The sequence below is a fragment of the Lottia gigantea genome, assembly GCF_000327385.1.
Source record: "Lottia gigantea unplaced genomic scaffold LOTGIsca_92, whole genome shotgun sequence".
Taxonomy (NCBI): Eukaryota; Metazoa; Mollusca; class Gastropoda; family Lottiidae; genus Lottia; species Lottia gigantea.
The window spans coordinates 381,964-408,582 of record NW_008711014.1 but is presented as its reverse complement, the minus strand read 5'-3'; the positions used below and the strand labels follow the sequence as shown (position 1 = coordinate 408,582).

The window sequence follows — 26,619 nt, the reverse complement described above, 5'->3', positions numbered from 1 at the left end:
TATCTACACAAGTAAGAAAAGTTCGTATCTTCAGAAATAAGAAAAGTTCGTATCTTCAGAAATTAGAAAAGTTCGTTTCTACACAAATAAGAAAAGTTCGTATCTTCAGAAATAAGAAAAGTTCGTATCTACAGAAATAAGAAAAGTTCGTATCTACAGAAATAAGAAAAGTTCGTATCTTCAGAAATAAGAAAAGTTCGTATCTTCATAAATAAGAAAGTTCGTATCTACAGAAATAAGAAAAGTTCGTATCTTCAGAAATAAGAAAAGTTCGTATCTACAGAAATAAGAAAAGTTCGTATCTACAGAAATAAAGAAAAGTTCGTATCTACAGAAATATGAAAAGTTCGTATCTACAGAAATAAGGAAAGTTCGTGTCTATAGAAATAAAAAAAAATCGTATCTACACAAATAAGAAAAGTTCGTATCTACAGAAATAGGAAAAGTTCGTATCTTCAGAAATAAGGAAAGTTTGTATCTTCAGAAATAAGAAAAGTTCGTATCTACAGAAATAAGAAAAGTTCGTATCTACAGAAATAAGAAAAGTTCGTATCTTCAGAAATAAGAAAAGTTCGTATCTACAGAAATAAAGAAAAGTTGATATCTCCAGAAATAAAGAAAAGTTCGTATCTACAGAAATAAGAACAAGTTCGTATCTACAGAAATAAGAAAAAGTTCGTATCTACAGAAATAAGAAAAGTTCGTATCTACAGAAATGAGAAAAGTTCGTATCTACAAAAATAAAGAAAAGTTCATATCTCCAGAAATAAAGAAAAGTTCGTATCTTCAGAAATAAATCAAAGTTCGTATCTACAGAAATAAGAAAAGTTCATATCTACAGAAATAAGAAAAGTTCGTATCTTCAGATATATAAGAGAAGTTCGTATCTCCAGAAATATGAAAAGTTCGTATCTACAGATATAAGAAAAATTTTATCTTCAGAAATAATAAGGGTTCGTAGCTCTGATAATAAGAAATTTCGTATCTCAAAAAAAAAAAAAATCTTATCTGCAGAAGTTTTTTTAGTGTCTGGATAAACATAGGCTACAAAATTTAAACTATCATGCAGGAGGAAATAGACTTGAAAAATCAGACTCTTCCGAGATCCGTTTACCCTAATAACCATTGCTTTAAATTATTTTTAGAAATAATAGTAATAATAATAAGCGCTGAATTTTGCATGAATAAGATCCGTTACACCAAAGTGACATGACTTTGACTTTGTGCAATAAATTGTTATTCTATACATTATTAAGAACTTTAAACAACTTTTTGTCTTATAAATTTGAATAATACTGACATATGATACATCTAAGAGGGCCTCTATTTTTTATATTTGAAAAAATTAAAAGCATATATAGATCGCGTTAGTTTGAAGTTTCGCGTCGTTAGAAACATTGAAACCTTTATTGTTTATGAAAGTAGGAGTTTGGTTCAGACCGAGCGTCAGCAAATTTAAAAAAAAAAAGAAATGATAAAAAAGAGAAAACGTAACAAAGAAAGAAAACCAGATTTATATTTCTTTTATCGCAAGCGAATCATATTTCATTCTATGCACCCATCCAAAATGTAAATTATATGAAATGAAAATGAACTTTAAATCCTGTTTTTAAACGTCGGATGAGGTAAGGGATATCACGCACACTCACTCGGGTCCCTAGCTACAATGGGGCCCGGAAAAAAAATTCTGACAACCGACCACTTCCATTAATGCAACTAAACAACATACAACATTGCCTCTCCTGGTATATTACTTGCCCTTCCAAACAATCAAGCCTGGCTACGGACCTGCACTCGCTGTTAATTTTTCGGTGTATGTCCAACAGTCATTAACAAGCAATGGTAAAAGGGATATCCGCCACAGAAAAAGAAACCATAAAGATATAATAATTGTCTTTCAGTTTATTCAGATTTAATTGATGTTTCCCAAATGTGCCCTACTAGCTAAAAGAAATTCAAGAACTTCGATCGTTTCAGAAAAGCATATCGTCGAGCTATGATGAGGGTGGTTAATCTTAGGCTTTCAGCCTACATATTACGGACTACATATGTTTCTCTGAGGTGATTTTGGGGTGGGTGATGGGTGTGGGGCACGTTCGCAACCAAATAAAGCATAATCCATATTCATATACAGAGATAGACCTATATATCCAGAAATGAAATACAAATCATATCACAGTATTTCACAATAATGTCACTGAATTTTTTTTTTTTCACAAAGATAAATTCTAAAACATATCCACAGAAATTCCAGAATTTGTTAAATACTCACATATTATATCGAAAATCCTGAATATTCCCTCGCCGTATTCATACGTTCACAATTATTTAAGAATTTAATAACTCTCATTCTTATTCTATTCTGTTTGCTAATATAGTATAGCATAATGATATAACATTCTTTCATTCCACGACAAATTATTTTGGAAATTTACATGTTCTCTCAAAGATTTCTTAAACCTGTGTATCAGTCTTTTGGTTAGCTCCGAAAAATTCCAAATACTTTCTGATTTTATCCTTTTCAAAACTTTTACAATCAGAAGTTAACATTAAATTCCATATCTCAGAGAACCTCCAATACGCTTAGTCTTAGGTATTTGGATCTTTTTTCTTAGTGTTGTTAATTTTGAAACGTACTTTTTATTCCCTGGTTTCCTAAAAATTCTTGATTTGAAAAATAAACGTTTCATCCAAAATGTAGTCTAAATCAGAATTTTCAGTCTCGAAATTAGTATTTTATCCAAGGTATGTCTGATAATTCCGAACCGATTCTTACTATATCACTGATGGCGAGTCAATGAAATTTCATTATTTAAAGTCTCAAGCCAGGAATCAAGGAAACATTCATTAAGGATAAATAAATTCTTGAGGAAAATTTGCTGCAGAATTGAAGAAAAATGGCAGGGAATGGAGGAAAGAAAGTTCAGTTATCACAAGATTTATTGTTATTTTCCTCATGTATGATTAGGATACAAATCGAATGTAGCAATTAGTAACAGAAGTAAGTTTTATGTGTAGGGATTGATCACCGATCTTATTTTTGAATGGCCTAAATTGACATGAAAGCAATTTTCAAAAAGGTCCTACGTGTATTATAAATTTTACAACTAAAGTCTGTACGAAACAGTGCTAAAATACGAGGTAACAATATTATATAACATAACAGTTCAAATCAATACGGGGCAATATTATAAATTCTACAGCTAAAATCTATATGGAGCAATATTACAAATTCTACAGTTAAAATCTGTACGGATCTATATTATAAATTCTACAGTTAAAATCTGTAGGGATCGATATTATGAATTCTACAGTTAAAATCTGTACGGATCGATATTATAAATTCTACAGTTAAAATCTATACGGAGCAATATTATAAATTCTACAGTTAAAATCTGTACGGATCGATATTATAAATTCTACAGTTAAAATCTATACGGAGCAATATTATAAATTTCACAGTTAAAATCTGTACGGATCGATATTATAAATTCTACAGCCAAAATCTATATGGAGCAATATTACAAATTCTACAGTTAAAATCTGTAGGGATCATTATTATATTATAAATTCTACAGTTAAAATCTGTAGGGATCGATATTATAAATTCTACAGTTAAAATCTGTACGGATCGATATTATAAATTCTACAGTTAAAATCTATACGGAGCAATATTATAAATTCTACATTTAAAATCTGTACAAAGCAATATTATAAATTTACAGTTAAAATCTGTACGGATCGATATTATAAATTCTACAGTTAAAATCTATACGGAGCAATATTATAAATTCTACAGTTAAAATCTGTGCGGAGCAATATTATAAATTTCACAGTTAAAATCTGTACGGATCGATATTATAAATTCTACAGTTAAAATCTATACGGAGCAATATTATAAATGTTACAGTTAAAATCTATACGGAGCAATATTATAAATTCTACAGTTAAAATCTGTACGGAGCAATATTATAAATTTCACAGTTAAAATCTGTACGGATCGATATTATAAATTCTACAGTTAAAATCTGTACGGATCAATATTATAAATTCTACAGTTAAAATCTATACGGAGCAATATTATAAATGTTACAGTTAAAATCTGTATGGTGCAATATTATAAATTCTACAGTTAAAATCTGTACGGATCGATATTATAAATTCTACAGTTAAAATCTGTACGGATCGATATTATAAATTCTACAGTTAAAATCTGTACGGAGCAATATTATAAATTATGCAGTTGAAATCTGTACGGATCGATATTATAAATTTACAGCTAAATTCTGTACGGATCGATATTATAAATGTTATGGTTAAAATCTGTACGGAGCAATATTATAAATTCTACAGTTAAAATCTGTACGGAGCAATGTTATAAATTATACAGTTAAAATCTGTACGGATCGATATTATAAATTCAACAGTTAAAATCTGTACTGAGCAATATTATAAATTTTACAGTTGAAATCTGTACGGATCGATATTATAAATTTACAGCTAAAATATGTACGGATCGATATTATAAATTTACAGCTAATATCTATGCGGAGCAATATTATAGATTCTACAGTTAAAATCTGTTCGGATCGATATTACAAATTCTACAGTTAAAATCTGTGCGGATCGATATTATAAATTCTACAGTTAAAATCTGTACGGAGCAATATTATAAATTTCACAGTTAAAATCTATACCGAGCAATATTATAAATTCTACAGTTAAAATCTGTACGGATCAATATTATAAATTTACAGCTAAAATCTGTACGGATCGATATTATAAATTTACAGCTAATATCTGTGCAGAGCAATATCATAATTTTTACAGCTAAAATCTGTACGGAGCAATATCATCCATACATGGAAATTATATACATTTTAAAGTTAAAATTGCTTGGATAAGTGCTTTTCAAATTCTGAAAATAATATAATCCGTTAAAATCTGTACGGATCGATATTATAAATTCTACAGTTAAAATCTGTACGGATCGATATTAAAAATCTGTACCGATCGATATTATAAATTCTACAGTTTAAGTCTGTACGGAGCAATATTATAAATTTACAGCTAAAATCTTTGCGGAGCAATATTACAAATGTTACAGTTAAAATCTGTATGAGGCAATATTATAAATTTCACAGTTAAAATCTGTACGGAGCAATATCATAATTTTTACAGCTAAAATCTGTACGGAGCAATATCATCCATACATGGAAATTATATACATTTTAAAGTTAAAATTGCTTGGATAAGTGCTTTTAAAATTCTGAAAATAATATAATTTACAAGTTACAATAAAGAGGAACGAATATATTCTGACGTGATTTATAAATCGCTCAGTCGAATATTACAAATTTTACATTAAGCGTATTTCATTGGATAAAACTACTCTACTGTAGGATTACAGTCTACCTTATGAATATTCATATATCGAGGCCCTGCCTAAATTGAGGTAAACTTTGGAGTAATAACTATTAAAATTGAGGAAACTACAAGGCTATTTCTGCACTAAATACTAAAATAATACTATTAAAAATAGTAAAACATTGGACAATGTTCTATGTTGAAATTTGATTTTATTACAAGGAAAATTGTGGTTTGACATCAATTTACACACAATATGATTAGGTGTAAACCACAAAATCTTACGGAAATGCTGCCTTTTTAAAGGGGAACAGAAAGGAAAAATATCAATCGGCACGATTGACAGCAAATCTGTAATGTTATTATGCATGTATTCCATTCAAAAATATATCTTTAAGTTAAAATTTATTAATTTGTATCCACCAAAAGGACAACAGATCCTCGGTTCGCAACATTTTAAACTCCCATCCCATTTGCTTTAACTGTTTTGCAATTAGCTACAGTAGTAGTACCTCTTCGTCGTCCAGGAACTGAAGGTACATTTATGGGAGCATGAAATTTCCACAGACATAGATGGGGACTAGAAGCCTGCTGCGTGGCCATTTGTTTATCCTCGAATGGCGGGAACTAGAAGGCTGCTGCGGAGCCATTTGGTTACTATGGATTGAAGGGAACTAGAAGGCTGCTGCGTGGTCATTGGTTACCCTCGAATGGCGGGATTTAGAAGGCTGCTGCGTGGTCATTTGGTTACCCTCGAATGGCGGGAACTAAAAGGCTGCTGCATGGTCATTGGTTACCCTCGAATGGCGGGAACTAGACGGCTGCTGTGTGGTCATTGGTTACCCTCGAATGGCGGGAACTAAAAGGCTGCTGTGTGGTCATTGGTTACCCTCGAATGGCGGGAACTAGAAGCCTGCTGTGTGGTCATTGGTTACCCTCGAATGGCGGGAACTAGAAGGCTGCTGTGTGGTCATTGGTTACCCTCGAATGGCGGGAACTAGAAGGCTGCTGTGTGGTCATTGGTTACCCTCGAATGGCGGGAACTAGAAGCCTGCTGCATGGTCATTTGGTTACCCTCGAATGTCGGGAACTAGAAGGCTACTGCGAAGCCATTTGGTTACTCTGGATTGAAGGGAACTAGAAGGCTGCTGTGTGGTTATTGGTTACCCTCGAATGAAAATCAGTTATTGTATACTAGATAGTTAATCAAAGCAGCACTATTTTGTCAAACAATTTTTTGAAGCAACAAACATCATTTGAAAGCAGAGGAGCCCACTGGCTGCTTCAAGCATCTCATCGCACCCGTCACACCCGTCACATCCGTCACACATGAAAAGAGATGGATAAAGTAACTGAACGGTGTTCGATTTCGAACGCGTAGTCAGTCAGAAATTAGACCAAACTTTCGTTCCGTGTTTATAAGCTTTTATTTCTATTATGGTCACTTCATTTAAGACAGCCCTCTTGAGCGTTCTTCAAATTAACCTTTTCACCGAATCTGATAAACACCGCGTCACAAAATGCCAGCACTGGGAAGGGTAGGTAAAATTTGATTTATCAAAGCAGACGTCATTGAAAAGGTTAATTTGATGAACGTTTAAGAGGGCGGTCGTTGGGACCCAACTGAAGTGGGTAAGTTACAAATAAAAGCTAATAAAAAAACGGAACGCAAATTTGGTCTAATTTTATTGTTATTATTATTTTTTTTTTATCATGAGCAACTGTCGTCTTTTTTTCTCAGATCGACTAAAACTGTCGATTGATCTGTTCCTCCCAGTTGTAGACAGTTACTTGCACCCGTTGAATAGCCATTTACTTCGAGATTCCGACAGTCACAAGGTTGATAAGAGGCCATCTTTAATTCGAAAATTATTTAAATACAATAAATGAAGTTTGACAAGATACAAGTACCTTTAAAACTAGGCGTTTCATTATCTTTTATGCGATCTATTTTCACGAAATTCTAACTCTATTGACTGTCAATGACACTCAACCTCAAATTAAAACCTTCTGAATAGAAGCATTCTAGATATTCAGATAATACAAATCAATAAAACTATTGGAGATGTTCGAATTTCTACAAAAGGAGTATTTTATTAGGGGTAAATCGGTTCGTAAATCACGAAGGTTATTTTATATCAACCAGTGCCTATGGCTCAATGTCAGGGGCCCGTTTCGCAAAAACTCTTACGATCAATCGCAGATTTAATCGTAAGACTATTCATGACGATAGCCTTTGAGAAACGCACGTAATCGTAAACTTAAGATAATTGTAAGTTTAGTCTGAAGTCGTACGAATTTTTTAGAACCGGGCCCCAGATCTTTTAACAGAGATTCGTGATATACAGACACAGCTTTATGGAACAACAATTACGATGTTTTATGCAACGTTTCGACCCCCCGAGCATCCTCATGTACAAAATGATAGGCATACTATATGTTCGATTCGATTCTTGAGTTGAACGTGGGTTGATGGACAAAACATCTAGTCCATCAGACGTTGTAATGACAAAAGGCCTTGTGTGCTACAAGCTGTTTTTTTAATGTCACCCAGCAATCAGCAATTGAAAAGGACAGCCTTGGTAAAATTTCATACCCAGCATTGGCTGCTCTCGGAGTCTAAATCAAATGAAGACAACTGGAATGTAAAATTAAATTCCATTTCACTTTATCATCAAACAGATTTTTTTGAAAGAGTTAAGTTAGTGTTAATAGGGTTAAGCATTTCCATCTTCAAACGTATTCTGTACCAAAACCCTCTTAAACCGTTAAAAGTTATTGCAGTTATTGTGTGGTATGACAACACTATTGAAGTGGTTAATGGTCGAAAATAAGCTATAAGTGATTGCCCCAGAAGTGTTTGGTATCACTTCAGTTTTATCATTTCTATTCTTGACAATTTTCCCATGGTTCAGTTTGCACGTGCATGGGATATTTGTTATTTGAAAGATTATTGTTAACGTTATCAGTCATATTTAAGGGTATTTAAAGATTAAATGTAACAAGATAATAAATTTCTAATAATGCCTTGAATAATTACAATAATATTGCAAATTCAGAAGATATATCACGTGATATTTACAAAGTCTTCTTCCCCTTGGAAGTCTTTGACCAATCAAAAAAAAGTCATATAAAGATATGAACAAAATAGGGAAATTCCCAAATCACTCACGAGTAGGATTTATCTTATAAATCGTGTTGGTGTTTTGTCTCTTAATTTATAAGGAAAGTGAAGATGTACCGTTTAAAAAAAGGGGGACGTATAACATGATATCTTTCTCGTGTTATTTTGTATGTTGAACGTGATTGTACTGTTTGTTAACAGATAAATATCGATAGAGGCCAATGTTACATGTCGTTTTGCAATCAAACACTTACAGAATATCACGTGGGGTTTACCCGTCGCTACTAGCCCAATTAAGTGAACAAATGTAGTAAAACTTCATTTCAGTATTATCTTTTTCTGCCCTTAACACCTTCAGAATGAAGTCCGATACAGACGATGTTTTCGATTAATATTCCAAGTACACATTGTCAATAGAATTGATAGTGATAAAACCAACATTCCAACTCAAAACGATATTTTGAAGACATGTATCAATAATATGGTACCACTTTCTACGACGATCCTCATTTCATGTATACGTATAAGCAATAATAAAATATTTTCACTGTTATAAATAAATAGTGCCCAATACATCAATTGTATAGCGATGTAGAAATACCATTATTAAAATAGTGCTCAATACTTCAATTGTGGAGCGATATAGAAATACCACTGTTAAAATAGTGCTCAAGACATAAATTGTAGAGCGATATAGAAATACCACGGTTAAAACAGTACTCAATAAACCAAGTGTAGAGCTATATAGAAGTACCACGGTTAAAACAGTGCTCAATAAACCAATCATAGAGCGATATAGAAATACCACTGTTATTATAGTCCTCAGTACATCAATTGTAGAGCGATACAGAAATACCACTGTTGAAATAGTCCTCAATACATCAATTGTAGAGCAATATAGAAATACCACTGTTAAAATAGTACTCAATACATTAATTGTAGAGCGATACAGAAATACCACTGTTGAAATAGTCCTCAATACACTAATTGTAGAGCGATATAAAAATAATTAAGTGAAGGAAATATATCTAGCAACAACCAGAATAAAAATAAAAGTTCTAGGGTTGTGTACGTGCCAAATCATTCCAATCCGGGGAACCGAAACGGATCGTTGTGATAATTTCAGACACTCAATCGTAAACTCGAAACAATCCCATCGGCACACGTCACATTGTGACACCTGAAATTGACATACATAGATCGCATACTAAGCTTATCATCTCCGTGCTTTGAGGGAAATTCCATGATCAGCTTCGAATCGTAGCGTTGGATATGGATCGCATTATAGTGGCAACCTTGCATTACTATTTTCACCTCATGACATGTAGGTTTTAATTTAGGAAATTTTGTCAGTGAATTACAAAAGCCTTCACATATAGATTTCCTATTGCCGAGGGACCCTTTACAGTTTGTAGCACACGGGGTCAAGGTTTATTGTTCATCCGTACGACTAGACGCTTTTTCCATGTCAACCTAACCGACCATGTTAAAAAACCTATATCGGGATCGAACCACGGACCTTTAGGTTATTGGACAGACTCCTGGCGTAGGTAGAGATCCTAATCATTTTCGGTTAAAGCGAAATGCAATGCTTTTAAACCTTGTATGTTTTCTTAAAATCTGTATTTTTAGTGAAAACCCCCTCAAACCTTTGAATATTCTTCATTTTTTTTTTCGAGTGGCGTGACAGCAATATTTGTGTTAAATTACATTTAATTTAATAAATCAAAACCCTATGAAAAGATAAGCCTTTTTTTTTATCCCGTGTCATCTTTAGGGACGCTTTCTTTGGGTCTTTCATAGTACGACGGGGTCGTGAGAATGCCCCTTATCTGTATTACACTAAAATGGGTTAATGTTCCACTAGAGTAAGTTTTACCTTGGTAGTATTTTGTGTTCATGTCACAATGTATTTTGATAGAGTATGGGAGTGGTTGATTGATAATAGCTTGAGATTAATAATATGATGCACTTAAAGGCCTATTCATGTATATTGGGGGTATATCGGTTATATTTGCACCACTCTGATCAGAGTGACGCGCTTTAAAGGGACCTCTTATAGCCTATTTATATGTATAAGGTGTGCTGCTAATTATTGTACCTACTTTAAAGAGACTAGATAGAAGAATCTTTTCAGTCCAACGTCTGGGGTACCTGTAAAAATTGGAATATAACTAACGCAAATTCTATTTGGCTTAAATGGTATTTACAAAAGTGTCCACCATTTAATCTGGTCAAATTATTTTCTGGAACTTCAGGTACCAGACTTTGGACAGTCAATCGGTATGATAAAACTAAATGAATAAAGCTTTCACGCTACAAATGTTTATTGTAAACTTGAAAAAAAAAAGAAAAACGTTAGATATCATTTCATTCACTCATCGGCATCATCATCATCATCATCATCATCATCATCGGTTTCTTCTTCAAAGTCATACTGAGCTATGTTATTGATATCAAACCGTTTTAAAGGTATTAAATCTCTCAGACATATAAACTGGATTAATTTTGGGGCAATATTTAAAGTTTGAAGTTTTTCTTGAATACCTGGTCCAATACACATTCTGATTTGTCGACGACATAATTCTGTCAAACTCAAATTGTCACAAAATCTTTTAAAAAAATTTTCTTCAGGTTCATCCATTTCAAAAGTGTCAAGAATGAGTTGTCTTGGTGCACCACAGTGATAAAATATTTTTGCCAGTTTAAGGAGTTTATTTTGGTATTTATATAGAAATTTGAATATTTCCTCATCGCCTGAATTGGGAAATGAGCTCATGGAACAATTTTGAGTAATAAGGTACCACATAAACGAAAAACGTTTTGTTCCAAGAAGATATTGAAAAGGCGTAAAACCGTATAGATCCTTATAATCAAGAGAGCGAGCACCACCATTTTCCAGAAATAGCTTCAGACAATCGAGATACCTTTGGTTAGGATTTGCATATCCAGATTTCGGTTCTAAGAATTGCAAGGCAGTTCGTCCATCTTGAGCTCGAATATTGACGTCCGCCCCAGCGTCTATCAATTCTTGAAGTATTTCTTTGTAATTATCGGTAGCAAAAATCATTAGCGGTGTTTGTCCTTTTTTATTCCTCAAATTAACATCCGCACCTTTTTCCAAAAAATAGCTCACAAAAGTACCAAAGTGTTCAGCAGAAACCATCAAAGGCGTATCCCCATCTGTATCCTGTTGGTTTACATCAGCCTCGTCGCAATGGTGTTTTATTTTATAGAAAATCTTGGTCCCTGATTGTGGCAGGAGATGAAGAATATTGCGATTGTTTTTACCAATATGATGAATATCAAGTCCGTTTGATACCAGGTATTCAAAAGTATCACTATCATCATTGTTTAGTATGTTCAGAAGGTATTCATCAGTCAGTTTCTCCATTTCAATCCGAACACATTTTTGATGGAAAAACTCTAGGATATCCTTCGCGGATTTACCTTTGTTCTCGTTCTGTAGACAATGGTTTATTAGAGTGTTTCCATCCATATCTTTATGTTTCAGATCTGCCCCGTGTTGGATTAGCAATCTAATTGAATCCAAGTCTTTACAAAACGCTGCTTGCATCAGCGGTGTGTAACCATATACATCTGAAGCGTTTACATTACTACCAGCAGTGATAAGCTTGGCGACAATATCGCTGGTGGGACTATGGGTGGCTTTCATCATGATAGCTGCAGATAATATGGTTTCGCCGTTTTCTAGGCATTTAACATTTACATCACATCCGGCTTCTACCAGTATGTCTACTATTAGTAAGTTGTCTGACGTCACAGCAACAAAAAATGACGTCTCACCGGATGAGTTTTTTGTCTCAAGAATATGCAAATTCTTCGTACTTTGAATGCGCTCAACAAATCTCTTAATACAATCGAGAGAATCTTTTGTCTCGGGATTTTGACAGAGATAGTGTAGAGCTGTGTTTTTCTTTGAATCACACGATGTCAAGTCAGCACCATTTTCTATGAAATATTTCACCAGGTCTGGGACATTAAGACAAGCGGCCATAACTAACGATGTTTGATTGTTTCTGCTGTCCGTTATATTGAAATTTGCTCCATTTTCTACCAAAAGTTTGACACAGTCTAAGAGATCCGGGGTTAAATCATTTTCAAAGCACCATTGTAATGGGGTCAAGGCCAATTGCTCACCACATACTTTATTGAGGTCAAACGTAGTCGCAGAGTTTAATAACAATTTTAATACGTCAAAGTTACGTTCCTTACAAGCCAGTCCTACAAGTGTCATACCTTGTAATGTAGAATGTACATGGTTTGGTTGTTCCTTTAAAAGAAAATCTATGATTTGAGGCTTTCCGTCTTTTACAGCTTGGAATAGAGCAACCCATTCCTGGTCACCGGGTTCAGATTCAAATTTCAATCCGTTGTCTACTAAAAATTTTACTCCTTCAAGAAAATCTGCTTGGATGGCACAGCAAATAAATTCCTTATTTGTTTTGAAGTCAAGTTTATCTTCCACGAGCACGAAGTCTTTAGAAAAGAGAAGCTTCAATAATGATAAAGATTGTAGTCGTATTGCTTTCATACATTGATCAAATTTTGCCCCATGGAACGCTTCCCTATCTTCTATATTTAGTTGATTCTCTAGTCTCAGGACATCAGCTACTATTTCTTCGGATTTCTCATCATTATCTTCCACAGCTTGATCTAATCTACAAAATAAAACTGTCATCAGCATAGGACAAGATTTTAGTTTTACGTGTTTTTCTGCATATTCATCGGGTCATATTATTTTCTTCTAAACAATGGGACATTGAAGATGTCTATTTATAACTTTATATATCAATTTCAAAACATTATTAAAAAGTAAAAATTTCCGCTGTTCTTAAAATTAGATGTTCTCTGGTGTTAATGCTGTAATTGGCCCTGTACAAGCAGAGGTACCATTACTGGACTATAACAGTAAAATAACACACAGAGTATTTACCTTTGAATTAGTTTATTTACTGTCACATCAGATTGGCCAGAGTCCGCCATTTTAGTTTTATATCTTGCGTACATACCAGTCCAGTTTAAAACCATTCAAACTATATAGATCTGGACTGAAATATATTAATATCATTATACATAACTAGATATATAATAAGTAGTGCAGTCTCATCGGAAACTAACGAGAGTTACCGAAAGTTACCGAATGGTGAAGAACATGAAAGTGAAATAAAATGGCGGCTACTGTAAGCTGTGTATTGTATACTTTCGAATATATTTTTAGATCGCCTCTGAAACTTGTGACTTATTGATATTCTCGCGAGTTCGTAACAGTACGATCTAGACGTATGCCTAAGTCAATAACTAACACAGCTGCGTTCGTAACAGTACACGCTAGACGTAAGTCAAGAATACAGTTGCGAATACGACCTACTTTCACACAAAGCTCTATGTATAACAGTACTCAGTAGCCTACCTTAAGTTTTCTTTATTAACTCTCTTCGTGCCGCATGATTTCGGAAAATAATAACTAATCAAGAACATTAAATTATAATATATCCGTAGAGCGTCTCAAAATGATACTCATTTTTCCACATGGCAAAAGTTGAATTAGGTCAATAAACTGAATAGACCGTATATATATATATCGTAACTAATGGCAACACGATACGAGTATTCTTCACAAAAATCGATAAAATAATTGCTGTCTGAATATATATTTCTTTTATAAGTAGGTTGTCTCCCGTTGAACAGCTACAATATACGCAAAGTCATTTAGATTATATTAGAATTTCATGGTAGGTTTTTATCTTAGTAGTTTCCTCAAACTGTGATATCAAACACCAAATACAGTCAGTAGATAGGCTGCTCCAATCGTTTACGTCCGAGGGTGGGGGGCGAATTATCTGAGATTGCTAGAATTTCTGACCCAAGTAGATACATCATAGTAAATAGCTTATTTTAGAAATCTTTTCATGTATAATTTACAATATTTTAAAATTTTGCATAATGCCCCTTTAATATAGAAGGCTTTGTTAAAATATTAAAATAGCCTTTTTCAAAAGTTGCCGTACAAAAAATTATAAATGTTAAAAATTATACTTTAAATGTCAATCAAAGGGAAATTTAACGAAGACCTAGTTGGCGGTATTAATGATAATAACATCATAAACCAAATGATAATAGTTCTTTCGATACGCAATGTCTATGCTAAAACGATAAATCGAGCTATTTCATTATTTCAATCAATCGAGCATCGTTTGCCAATCGTCTTCAGTATCTGAATCAAGACTCTCAATATAATAGGATACAAATTCCCTCTCACATATACAATAAAAAATTCTAAAGGTATCACATCCCTCAGATAAAGAAACCGAATCAGTTTTAAGGGAATTTGTAAATTTTGAAGTTTTTGTTGAATACCTGGTCCAATATAATTCGGTCAACTCAAATTTGCACAAAAAGTTTTTAATTCCTTTCCGTTAATATCTTTCAAATCAAAAATATCTTGAATGAATTGTCTTGGTGCACCACTGTGATATAAAATTTTGTCACTTTCAAAAGATGATATCGGTATTTATCTGAACATTCCATTTTTTTACCTTAATCTGAAAGCGAGCTCAACAAACAATTTTGAGTATTAATTTTTCTTTATTAACACTCTTTGTTCTCGCATGTTTTTGTGAAAATAAAAACTAATCAAGAACATTATATCGTAATATCTCATCTTAATGATACTCATTTTTCCACACAACAAAAGTTGAATTTGGTCAACAAGCTGAATACACCGTAAATAAAGTATCTATTGTAACTATTGGTAACACAATACGTGTTGTCTTCACAAAAATCGATAAAATAATGGTTGTCTGACTATATATGTCTTTTAAAAGAAGGTTGTCTCCCCTTTGAACAGCAGCTGTAATATTACAGTAGAGCGGCTTACGTGAGTGTATACTGACTTTTTTGGGGGGTTTGAGCACTCTTTAGTTTAGAACCAAATCAGAAAACTCAACGACAACACCACTCTCGCTCTGTTTTCTGTTAGACTTCACAAGATTTAACAGTACGGTAAAGGAGACTTTAAAAATCTAATAATTTTCTAATAATTTACTGATCATCACAAACCTTGAATAAGAAATGGACACGTTCGCCATCCGTTTGACTAATCGTACCTTGGTTTTAGAAAGGTTTCAGAGAGTTTTAGCTTTTAATCATTAAAACAGCTCACAGGTCCTTTCTTGGTACTCCGGCATACATAGACAAAGTACATTTGAATATATTGTGCCATTTGCGTGCAGTTATAGTAGTTCTGGTGACTATCTACATATATTCAAGACACAAATTAACCCCCAGAAATGGCGAGCCTGGGCCTTTATGATTGTTTTTATCATGATCTCCATCCATTGTCAGTGTCAGTCTGATTGTTATTACACAAATTGTTAATTAATTGTCAATAATTGTAGTTGCATCATTTCCTCCATCCCACGTTCAAATTTCATACTATTAAGTTCTTAAATGCCTCCAGACCGAAACATATGTCTCTTTGCATTTTTTGGTGGATATTTGAAAGTTGTAGGCGATAACTGTCAAAATAGTTATCAGATGCTGGAATAGAGGCAGATGTTTCGGACTAAAATGCCTGATGCCTTAAGATTTGCTATAATAGTTCCATCTATCTTTTAGTCTGAGATCCTGACAGGGTTTTCTCCGAACACAAACTTTCGAACAAAACAGAAGTTGTCACCAAAATACTCATCATGCGAATCGCGTTTAGCTATGTTATTAATGTCAAACATTTTTAAAGGTATCAAATCCCTAAGACAAATAAACTGGATTAATTTTGGGGCAATATTTAAAGTTTGAAGTTTTTCTTGAATACCTGGTCCAATGCACATTCTGATTTGTCGACGACATAATTCGGTCAAACTCAATTTGTCACAAAATCTTTTAAATTTTTTTTCGTCAGAATCATCCAATTTAAAAATATCAAGAATGAGTTGTCTTGGTGCACCACTGTGATAAAATATTTTTGCCAGTTTCAAAAGATAGAATTGGTATTCATGTAAACATTCAATTTTTTTACCTCTATCTGAAACCGAGCTGAACGAACAATTTTGAGTGATAAGGTACCACATAAACGACATACGTTTTGTTTCAAGAACATACTGTAAAGGTGTTAAACCATCTAGATCCTTATAATCTATAGAGCGAGCACCACCATTTTCCAGAAATAGCTTCAGGCAATCTAGGTAAGATCCGTCTAGAAAACTTAATTCTATACATGGATCTAAGAATTGCAAAGCTGTTCGTCCATCTTGTGATCGAATATTGACGTCCGCCCCAGCGTCTATCAATTGTTGAAATATTTGTATTTTATTATTGGCAGCAACAATCATTAGCAGTGTTTGTCCTTTTTTATTCCTCAAATTAACATCCGCACCTCTTTCCAGACAGTAATTCATTAAAATATCGATCGGGAATATTTTTTTAACGACACACATCAAAGGTGTATCACCGTCTGTATCTTGTTGGTTAACGTCTGCCTCGTCACAATATGGTTTGATTTTGTTAAATCTTTTAACATAGTTTTCAGGCAGGAGATGAAGAATATTGCGATTGTTTTTACCAATATGATGGATATCAAGTCCATTTGATATCAGGTATTCCAAGGTTTCAGCATCATCATTGTATAGTATGCGTCCTAGGTGTCTTTCCGCAAAGTTTTCGATCCTTAACCAAGCACCAGTGTTATGCAAGAACTCCAGAACATCCTTACATGATATTCTCTTGTACCCTTCTATATTCCGATAGTCAAAACAATAATCTACTATACCGTCTCCATCACATTCTTCTGAATGTATGTCTGCCCCATGTTGGATAAGCAATTTCATTGAATCCAAGTCTTTACAAGACGCTGCTTGCATCAGCGGTGTGTAACCATATACATCTGAAGCGTTTACATTACTACCAGCAGTGATAAGCTTGGCGACAATATCGCTGGTGGGATTTTGAATTGCTTTCATCTCGATAGCTAAAGAAAGTATGCTTTCGTCTGTTGTTTTTACATTCACGTCACATCCGGCGTCCACAAGAATGTCCACAACCTGCACGTTGCCTGACGTCACAGCAAAATATAATGGCGTATCGTCGTCAATATTTTTTGAATCAAGAATCTGCAAACAATTGACAATTTTGATTTGCTCTACAAAACGCTCAATACACTCGAGAGAATAGTTAGATTCAGGAATTTTACAGAGATAGTGTAGAGCTGTGTTTTTCTTTGAATCACACGATGTCAAGTCAGCACCATTTTCTATGAAATATTTCACAAGGTATGGGACATTAAGGCATGCGGCCATTATTACGTTCAGGTTGCGTGTCTTACATGCCAGTCCTACAAGTGTCATACCTTGTAATGTGGAATGTACATGGTTTGGTTGTTTCTTTACAAGAAAATCTACGATTTGAGTCTTGCCATATTCTACAGCTTGGAATAGAGCAATCCAATTCTGATCACCGGTTTCAGATTCCAATTTCAATCCGTTGTCTATTAAAAATTTTACTCCTTCAAGAAAATCTGCTTGGATGGCACAGCAAATAAATTCCTTATTTGTTTTGAAGTCAAGTTTATCTTCCACGAACACGAAGTCTTTAGAAAAGAGAAGCTCCAATAATGATATAGATTGTAGTTGTATTGTTTTTAAACACTGAATACTTTTTGCCTCCTGGAACGTTTTCCTATCTCCGATACTTAGCTGATTCTCTAGTTTAAGAATTTCTTGAACTTCTTCCCTGGTTTTCTGATTATTACTCACGACAGCGGTGGATAATCTACAAATATAAAGAATGTTCGGCATAACAAATGAAGTTTTACATCTATTTCAACAGTTGTTCTACTCTTTTTCTATTCCAGCTGTCGAGGAATCTTTACCAAAAATGGGTTGTTTGTTTGAATCAACGTACTGATCAGAGAGTGGGAGTGCGGTTTAGCCAATCAAAGCGAACTTACTCATACAGAGGCATTGGATTTTCTATTTCAAGTACACTATCGATATTACTGACAAAAATGAGTTTACCTTTGAATAAGTTCTTCTACAGTTACATCAGATGTAGCAGAGTCCACCATGTTAGTTTTATATCCAGCCTAAATTTACTGATTACATTATACTGGATCTGAGAGAGAATTACACACGGATCCTAAACTAAGGCTAAATATACCAAATTTACGCTGAAACACCATTTAATCCCACAATGTTAAGTTTAGGACACACTTCAGGTTTGACTTGTTGAATTAATATTTATTCCAAAACACATGATATTCTTGCCTGACTATGTCGGCAAATCAAAACAATTAACAATGAATTTTGCATAAACCCTTTATAGTAAAAAAAACGCTTCGTCAAGCCTGTTAGCATTTAAACTCTTTATTTCACAATAGATATTTCACCACCAGTATGTCATAATGATAAGTTATCAGTTAGTAATATTAGCCTTTACTTAAATCAATAAAGACTTTATAAATATGGGTATTTGTATTCTGTATTACTTGTATATAAAGGCCCGTAACCAGACTTGATTGTATGTCGGTCAAACTAATATATTTATAAAATCTAACATGGCTGACAATGGAATATCTCGTGTGACTGTAGAGGAACTTATTCAAAGGTAAACAATCTTTATACACAGTTTATGCCTTTGTCAGTGATGTCGATCATTTATTTAAATCGATAGATTACTGAAAGCCCAGTGAATCTGGCTAAATAATCTCTTTATTTTTGTAGATTATCCACCGTTGTCGAAAATAATGATCAGAAAACCAGGGAAAAAGTCGAGGAAATTATGAAGCTTGAGAATCAGCTGGATGAAGAAGATAGGGAAGCGTTCCAGGAGGCAAAATTTGACCAATGTATGAAAACAATACGACTGAAATCTTTATCATCATTGGAGCTTCTCTTTTCTAAAGACTTGGTGCTCGTGGAAGATAAACTTGACTTCAAAACAAATAAGGAACTTATTTGCTGTGCCATCCAAGCAGATTTTCTTGAAGGAGTAAAATTTTTAGTAAACAACGGATTGAAATTGGAATCTGAACCCGGTGACCAGGAATGGATTGCTTTATTCCAAGCTGCAGAATATGGCAAGACTCAAATCGTCGATTTTCTTTTAAAGGAACAACCAAACCATGTACATTCTACATTACAAGGTATGACACTTGTAGGACTGGCTTGTAAGAGAAGTAACTTTGACGTATTAAAATTATTATTAAACTCTACGACTACGTTTGACCTCAATAAAGTATGTGGTGAGAATTTGGCCTTGACCCCATTACAATGGTGCTTTGAAAATGATTTAACCCCGGATCTCTTAGACTGTGTCAAACTTTTGGTCGAAAATGGAGCAGATATCGATATAAAGGACAGCATGTACAATCAAACATCGTTAGTTATGGCCGCTTGTCTTAATGTCCCAGACCTGGTAAAATATTTCATAGAAAATGGTGCTGACTTGACATCGTGTGATTCAAAGAAAAACACAGCTCTACACTATCTCTGCAAAAATCCCGAGACGAAAGATTCTATTGATTGTATTCAACGAATTGTTGAGAAAATTAAAATTGCAAATTGTTTGCAGATCATTGATTCACAAAATGTTCGCTCTAAGACGCCATTATATTTTGCTGTGAAGTCAGGCAACGCACAGATTGTGGACATTCTTGTGGAAGCCGGATGTGATGTGACTGAAACACGGCCCAATAACACTTATACCATATTGTCTGTAGCTATCTTTATGAAAGCAATTCTGAATCCCACCAGCGATATTGTCGCCAAGCTTATCACTGCTGGTAGTAATGTAAACGCTTCAGATGTATATGGTTACACACCGCTGATGCAAGCAGCGTCTTGTAAAGACTTGGATTCAATGAAATTGCTAATCCAACACGGGGCAGATATACATTCAGAAAACTGTGGTGGAGACGGTATAGTAGATTATTGTTTGAGATATAGGTATATTGAACGGTGCGAGAGAATATCAGCAAAGGATGTTCTAGAATTGGTCCATAAAACTGGTGCTCGGTTGAAGATCGATGACATTGCGGAGAAATATGTCTATGATATAATGAATAATTCTGATACTGATACCTTAGAATACCTGATATCAAATGGACTTGATATCCATCATATTGGTAAAAACAATCGCAATATTCTTCATCTCCTGTCTCGTCTCGACATGAACGGATTTAACAAAATCAAACCATATTGTGACGAGGCAGACGTTAACCAACAAGATACAGATGGTGATACACCTTTGATGTTTGTTGTTAAAATATTCCCGTTCCATTTTTTAATTGATTATTTTCTAGAAAGAGGTGCGGATGTTAATTTGAGGAATAAAAAAGGACAAACACCGCTAATGATTGTTGCTGACGAAAATGATACAGAAATACTTCAAGAATTGATTTACGCTGGGGCGGACGTTAATATTCGATCACAAGATGGACGAACAGCTTTGCAATTCTTAGATCCATATAAAAAATATTATGTAATTAATCCTTACATCGATTGTCTGTTGCTACTTCTGGAAAATGGTGGTGCTTGCTCTCTTGATTATAAGGATCTAAAAGGTTTAATGCCTTTTCAGCATGTTCTTGAAACAAACTGTTTTTCGGTTATGATGTACCTAATCATTGAAAATTGTTCCTTTAGCATGGTTTTAGATAGAGGTAAACATTTTGGATTTTTACATGAATTGGATCTGGCAAAAATATTTTATCACTGTGGAGCACCAAGACAACTCATTCTTGATATTTTTAAATTGGATGATCCTGACGAAAAATATCTTAAAAGATTTTGTGACAACTTGAGTTTGACAGAATTATGTCGTCGACAAATCAGAATGTGTATTGGACCAGGTATTCAAGAAAAACTTCAAAATTTAAATATTACCCCAAAATTGATTGAGTTTATTTGTCTGAGAGATTTGTTACGTGATGAAATGTTTGATATTAATAACATAATTTCATATAATTCTCATGAACAGTACGCTCGTGTGGGTATGTTTAAGGGGCGAGTGTCTGTTCATTAGTTAGATGATACATTACAGGTTTATTTTATCGTTTACTTGTGGGGAACTGGGGATTTGGGATTATGCCTGATACTTGATAGTATTACTATGACTTTGGTAGCTGAGTGTGTACATTGGTGTTTTGGGAGGGGAGGGGAGGGGACAGGAGGGGAGGGGAGGGGAGGGGGGGGATGGGGCTCGGAAAGTCAAGGGGCGCCTAATTCGTCAATTATCTTCTGTTACTATGATTTTAGATATTGAAAATGTTATAAAACAGTGTTGGATGATATTTTTCTTTCCAGTCTTCAAAAGGTGAACATACGCAGATGAGTTGTGATAACGTCCTTTTTTCATTCCTATACTTTCATTCTTAAAAATGTTATTGGCGGTCTGTGCACTAAACTTCATAGCGTATTTGGGAAGATAAATTCATTTTAAGGCGGGAATTACCATACCATTCTCGACTCAAGTCTCGATGTACATTTGTAGGATATGATTTTGTTTTTGTCGTAGGATGATGCCATATCAGTTATTGGTCACTACGATGAACTAATTGACGCATTCGGGTAAGGGACTCGAGAATAATCCCGTTACACTGGCTCGATCGCAAGCAAATGTGAAGAAAACGCTAGAAAAAGTCCCGTAGACATTCTCGATTCCGTAGCGATCTCAAGGTCGAGTATTGGCGACAATGGCGCCAACCGTACGATATCTGACGCTCACTTCATACTTATACCACGCTAATGGCATGTCGACTTTAACATGCCCTGAGCTATGTTACGATGTGACGGAGCTAGAACTGCCAAAAGCATTTATTCAAACACTGAAATGAGCGATATTCTGATTCTATGCTCTTATTAAGAATTAAATCTTTCAGTAGTAAAGTTAGAGTAAAGGTAGAGTTTTTCATTATTAACTAAATGTTTTATTTATACCATATTGAACAAAAGGCGCAGTTGTATAGTTGGCGTCAAAATGATTTCTGCCCCTCCAGCCAATCTGGAGCCACCACGCCACTGAGTGTGTGTAAATTCTAAACAGATATTGGAGATTCTTAATTTGGTTTTTGAATTTTTTTTTGTGGATAATTGTAAGTTAGAATGTCTTTTAGATAAAGTAGATTTATTGTTAAGTGTTATTAAACTATTGTAAAATTACATTACTGAGTTCTTGATTGTTGCTGGCGTCTGATTGTTTATTTCTGACCCAGAACATAATAAGTTTATAAAAGGAAAAGTCATATTCAGGCGCATAATACGTCCTTAATCACCATACCAGTATTATTTATCTACAAACGAGGGCTAAAAGATAGATTGAACTATAAAAGGGGCAATCTGATTTTTTCAGTAGGTTGAAAAAGTGAGGTTCTCAAATTGATGAAAACTATTGACACTATTAATGTGTCCCCTAGCTTTTCTAAAGGTTTTAAACAAAATTGTCTAAACCTTTATTCAAAAACGTAGATTGTCTACTTATGTATTTCTAATAATTGATAAATGCTTTTTGGGAAGTGTTAAAAAAAACGTGTGAATTTAAGCAAAATAAACGCTTATTCAACTAAAAATATTGAGTCTTTATGAGGCCGAACATCAATTCTAATTTGAACAACCTGCGTAACAATAAGTACACTCCGTTCTCTTTTTACCCTGTTAAAACAAATTTAGTTTGATCAAGTATATACATAGATGTAAATAACCAAGAAATATGTTCAGCTATAATTTACGACGTTTTTGTTAATGAAAATTGTGTATACTGCCTTAAAATAACGAATTAATATTAGTATTTATTCATAATTTTTATAAGGAAGTTCAACTCTCTCATCATTTCGCGACGCCTACATGTATTTTGAATAAAAGTATTGTAAATATTATGGAATGGAAAAATGCCTGATTATTTTAAACGATATTTGTTGAAATTGCGATTAAAACTTGTATGTAGAATTTATAGTGATAATGTGTATGTATTTTTCTATAAAAGTAATAGTATAATATATAATATTAAAATCAAACTTATATATTGATAAAGTGAAGGCTCATGTTACTGATAACTGATAACTTATCATGAAATACTGGTGGTGAAATATCTATTGTGAAATAAACAGTTGATATGCTAACATTATTCATATTGTCATCAATTCAAATACTGTATCAAGATAGATAAGTTACATAGATATGTAGTTGATTAAAAAATAGCAAAATTAGGTCAGTATTTTACAGATGTTAGATGTTTAAGCTGTATATTTTAGCCTTAGTTAACTTTATGGGTATAACTCTCTCAGATCCAGAATAAAGAATCAGTAAATTAAGGCTTGATGAAAAACTAACATGGCTGACAATGGAATATCTCGTGTGACTGTAGAGGAACTTATTCAAAGGTAAACAATCTTTATACACAGTTTATGCCTTTGTCAGTGATGTCGATCATTTATTTAAATCGATAGATTACTGAAAGCCCAGTGAATCTGGCTAAATAATCTCTTTACTTTTGTAGATTATCCACCGTTGTCGATAATAATGATCAGAAAACCAGGAAAAAAGTCGAGGAAATTATGAAGCTAGAGAATCAGCTGGATGAAGAAGATAGAGAAGCGTTCCAGGGGGCAAAATTTGATCAATGTATGGACGCAATACGACTGAAATCTTTATCATCATTGGAGCTTCTCTTTTCTAAAGACTTCGTGCTCGTGGAAGATAAACTTGACTTCAAAACAAATAAGGAATTTATTTGCTGTGCCATCCAAGCAGATTTTCTTGAAGGAGTAAAATTTTTAATAAACAACGGATTGAAATTGGAATCTGAAACCGGTGATCAGAAATGGATTGCTCTATTCCAAGCTGTAGAATATGGCAAGACTCAAATAGTAGATTTTCTTTTAAAGGAACAACCAAACCATGTACATTCTACATTACAAGGTATGACACTTGTAGGACTGGCTTGTAAGGAACGTAACTTTGACGTATTAAAATTATTATTAAACTCTGCGACTACGTTTGACCTCAATAAAGTATGTGGTGAGAATTTGGCCTTGACTCCATTACAATGGTGCTTTGCAAATGATTTAACCCCGGATCTCTTAGACTGTGTCAAACTTTTGGTCGAAAATGGAGCAAATATCGATATAAAGGACAGCATGTACAATCAAACATCGTTAGTTTTGGCCGCTTGTCTTAATGTCCCAGACCTGGTAAAATATTTCATAGAAAATGGTGCTGACTTGACATCGTGTGATTCAAAGAAAAACACAGCTCTACACTATCTCTGCAAAAATCCAGAGACAAAAGATTCTCTCGATTGTATTAAGAGATTTGTTGAGCGCATTCAAAGTACGAAGAATTTGCATATTCTTGAGACAAAAAACTCATCCGGTGAGACGTCATTTTTTGTTGCTGTGATTGATTGTATTCAACGAATTGTTGAGAAAATTGAAATTGCAAATTGTTTGCAGATCATTGATTCACAAAATGTTCGCTCTAAGACGCCATTATATTTTGCTGTGAAGTCAGGCAACGCACAGATTGTGGACATTCTTGTGGAAGCCGGATGTGATGTGACTGAAACACGGCCCAATAACACTTATACCATATTGTCTGTAGCTATCTTTATGAAAGCAATTCTGAATCCCACCAGCGATATTGTCGCCAAGCTTATCACTGCTGGTAGTAATGTAAACGCTTCAGATGTATATGGTTACACACCGCTGATGCGTTGATGCGCTGATGGATTCAATGAAATTGCTAATCCAACATGGGGCAGATATACATTCGGAAGACTGTGGTGGAGACGGTATAGTTGATTATTGTTTTAGATATAGGAATGTTGGACGGTGCGAGAGAATATCAGCAAAGGATGTTCTAGAATTGGTCCATAAAACTGGTGCTCGGTTGAAGATCGATGACATTGCGGAGAAATACGTCTATGATATAATGAATAATTCTGATACTGATACCTTAGAATACCTGATATCAAATGGACTTGATATCCATCATATTGGTAAAAACAATCGCAATATTCTTCATCTCCTGTCTCGTCTCGACATGAACGGATTTAACAAAATCAAACCATATTGTGACGAGGCTGACGTTAACCAACAAGATACAGACGGTGTTACACCTTTGATGTGTGTTAAAAAATTCTCGTTCCATTTTTTAATTAATTATTTTCTAGAAAGAGATGCGGATGTTAATTTGAGGAATAAAAAAGGGCAAACACTGCTAATGATTGTTGCTGACAAAAATGATACAGAAATACTTCAAGAATTGATTTACGCTGGGGCGGACGTTAATATTCGATCACAAGATGGACGAACAGCTTTGCAATTCTTAGATCCATATAGAGAATATCGTGTAATTAATCCTTACCTCGATTGTCTGTTGCTACTTCTGGAAAATGGTGGTGCTCGCTCTCTTGATTATAAGGATCTAAAAGGTTTAACGCCTTTTCAATATCTTCTTGGAACAAACTGTGTTTCGTTCATGTGGTACCTTATCACTGAAAATTGTTCCTTTAGCTTGGTTTCAGATAGAGATGAGTATTTTGGATTTATAAATGAATACCGTGACCATCTTTTGAAACTGTCAAAAATATTTTATCACAGTGGTGGACCAAGACAACTCATTATGGATATATTTCAGATGGAAGATAGTGTGGAAAAGAAATTTGAAAATTTTTGTGACAACTTGAGTTTGACCGAATTATGTCGTCGACAAATCAGAATGTGTTTTGGACCAGGTATTTACGAAAAACTTCAAACTTTAAATATTGCCCCAAAATTAATCCAGTTTATATGTCTGAGAGATTTAATACCTTTAAAACGGTTTGATATTAATAACATAGTTACAGATGATTTTGATGATGAGTACGATAGTGAGGACTTCTCTCTTGTGTCTGATTGATTTGGTATGAGTTCCTTGTTAATTGATTATCATATGTAAAACTTGGTAGAAGTGTTAAGGTATGTTTAAGGGGCGATGGTATGTTAATTATTTAGCCGATACGTTACAGGTTTATTTTATCGTTTACTTGTGGGGAACTGAAGATTTTGGATTATGCTTGATGATTAGTATGACTTTGGTAGCTGATTGTGTGTAAATTCTAAACAGATATTGGAG

At 34.0% G+C, this 26,619-nt stretch overlaps 2 protein-coding genes across 2 annotated transcripts; one reads left to right on the top strand and one right to left on the bottom strand.

Moving 5' to 3' along the window:
• Positions 1–11,462: 11,462 nt before the first annotated feature.
• Positions 11,463–17,808, bottom strand: LOTGIDRAFT_134675 (hypothetical protein; the record flags this gene model as incomplete). Its single annotated transcript, XM_009068648.1, has 4 exons — positions 11,463–11,832; positions 11,917–12,265; positions 16,731–16,973; positions 17,295–17,808. Coding segments are annotated over 4 exons (1,476 nt in total), but the record flags the coding sequence as incomplete, so codon positions are not given.
• A 2,005-nt stretch (positions 17,809–19,813) lies between these two features.
• Positions 19,814–25,824, top strand: LOTGIDRAFT_62841 (hypothetical protein; the record flags this gene model as incomplete). Its single annotated transcript, XM_009068620.1, has 3 exons — positions 19,814–20,923; positions 24,957–25,058; positions 25,585–25,824. Coding segments are annotated over 3 exons (1,452 nt in total), but the record flags the coding sequence as incomplete, so codon positions are not given.
• Positions 25,825–26,619: the final 795 nt, after the last annotated feature.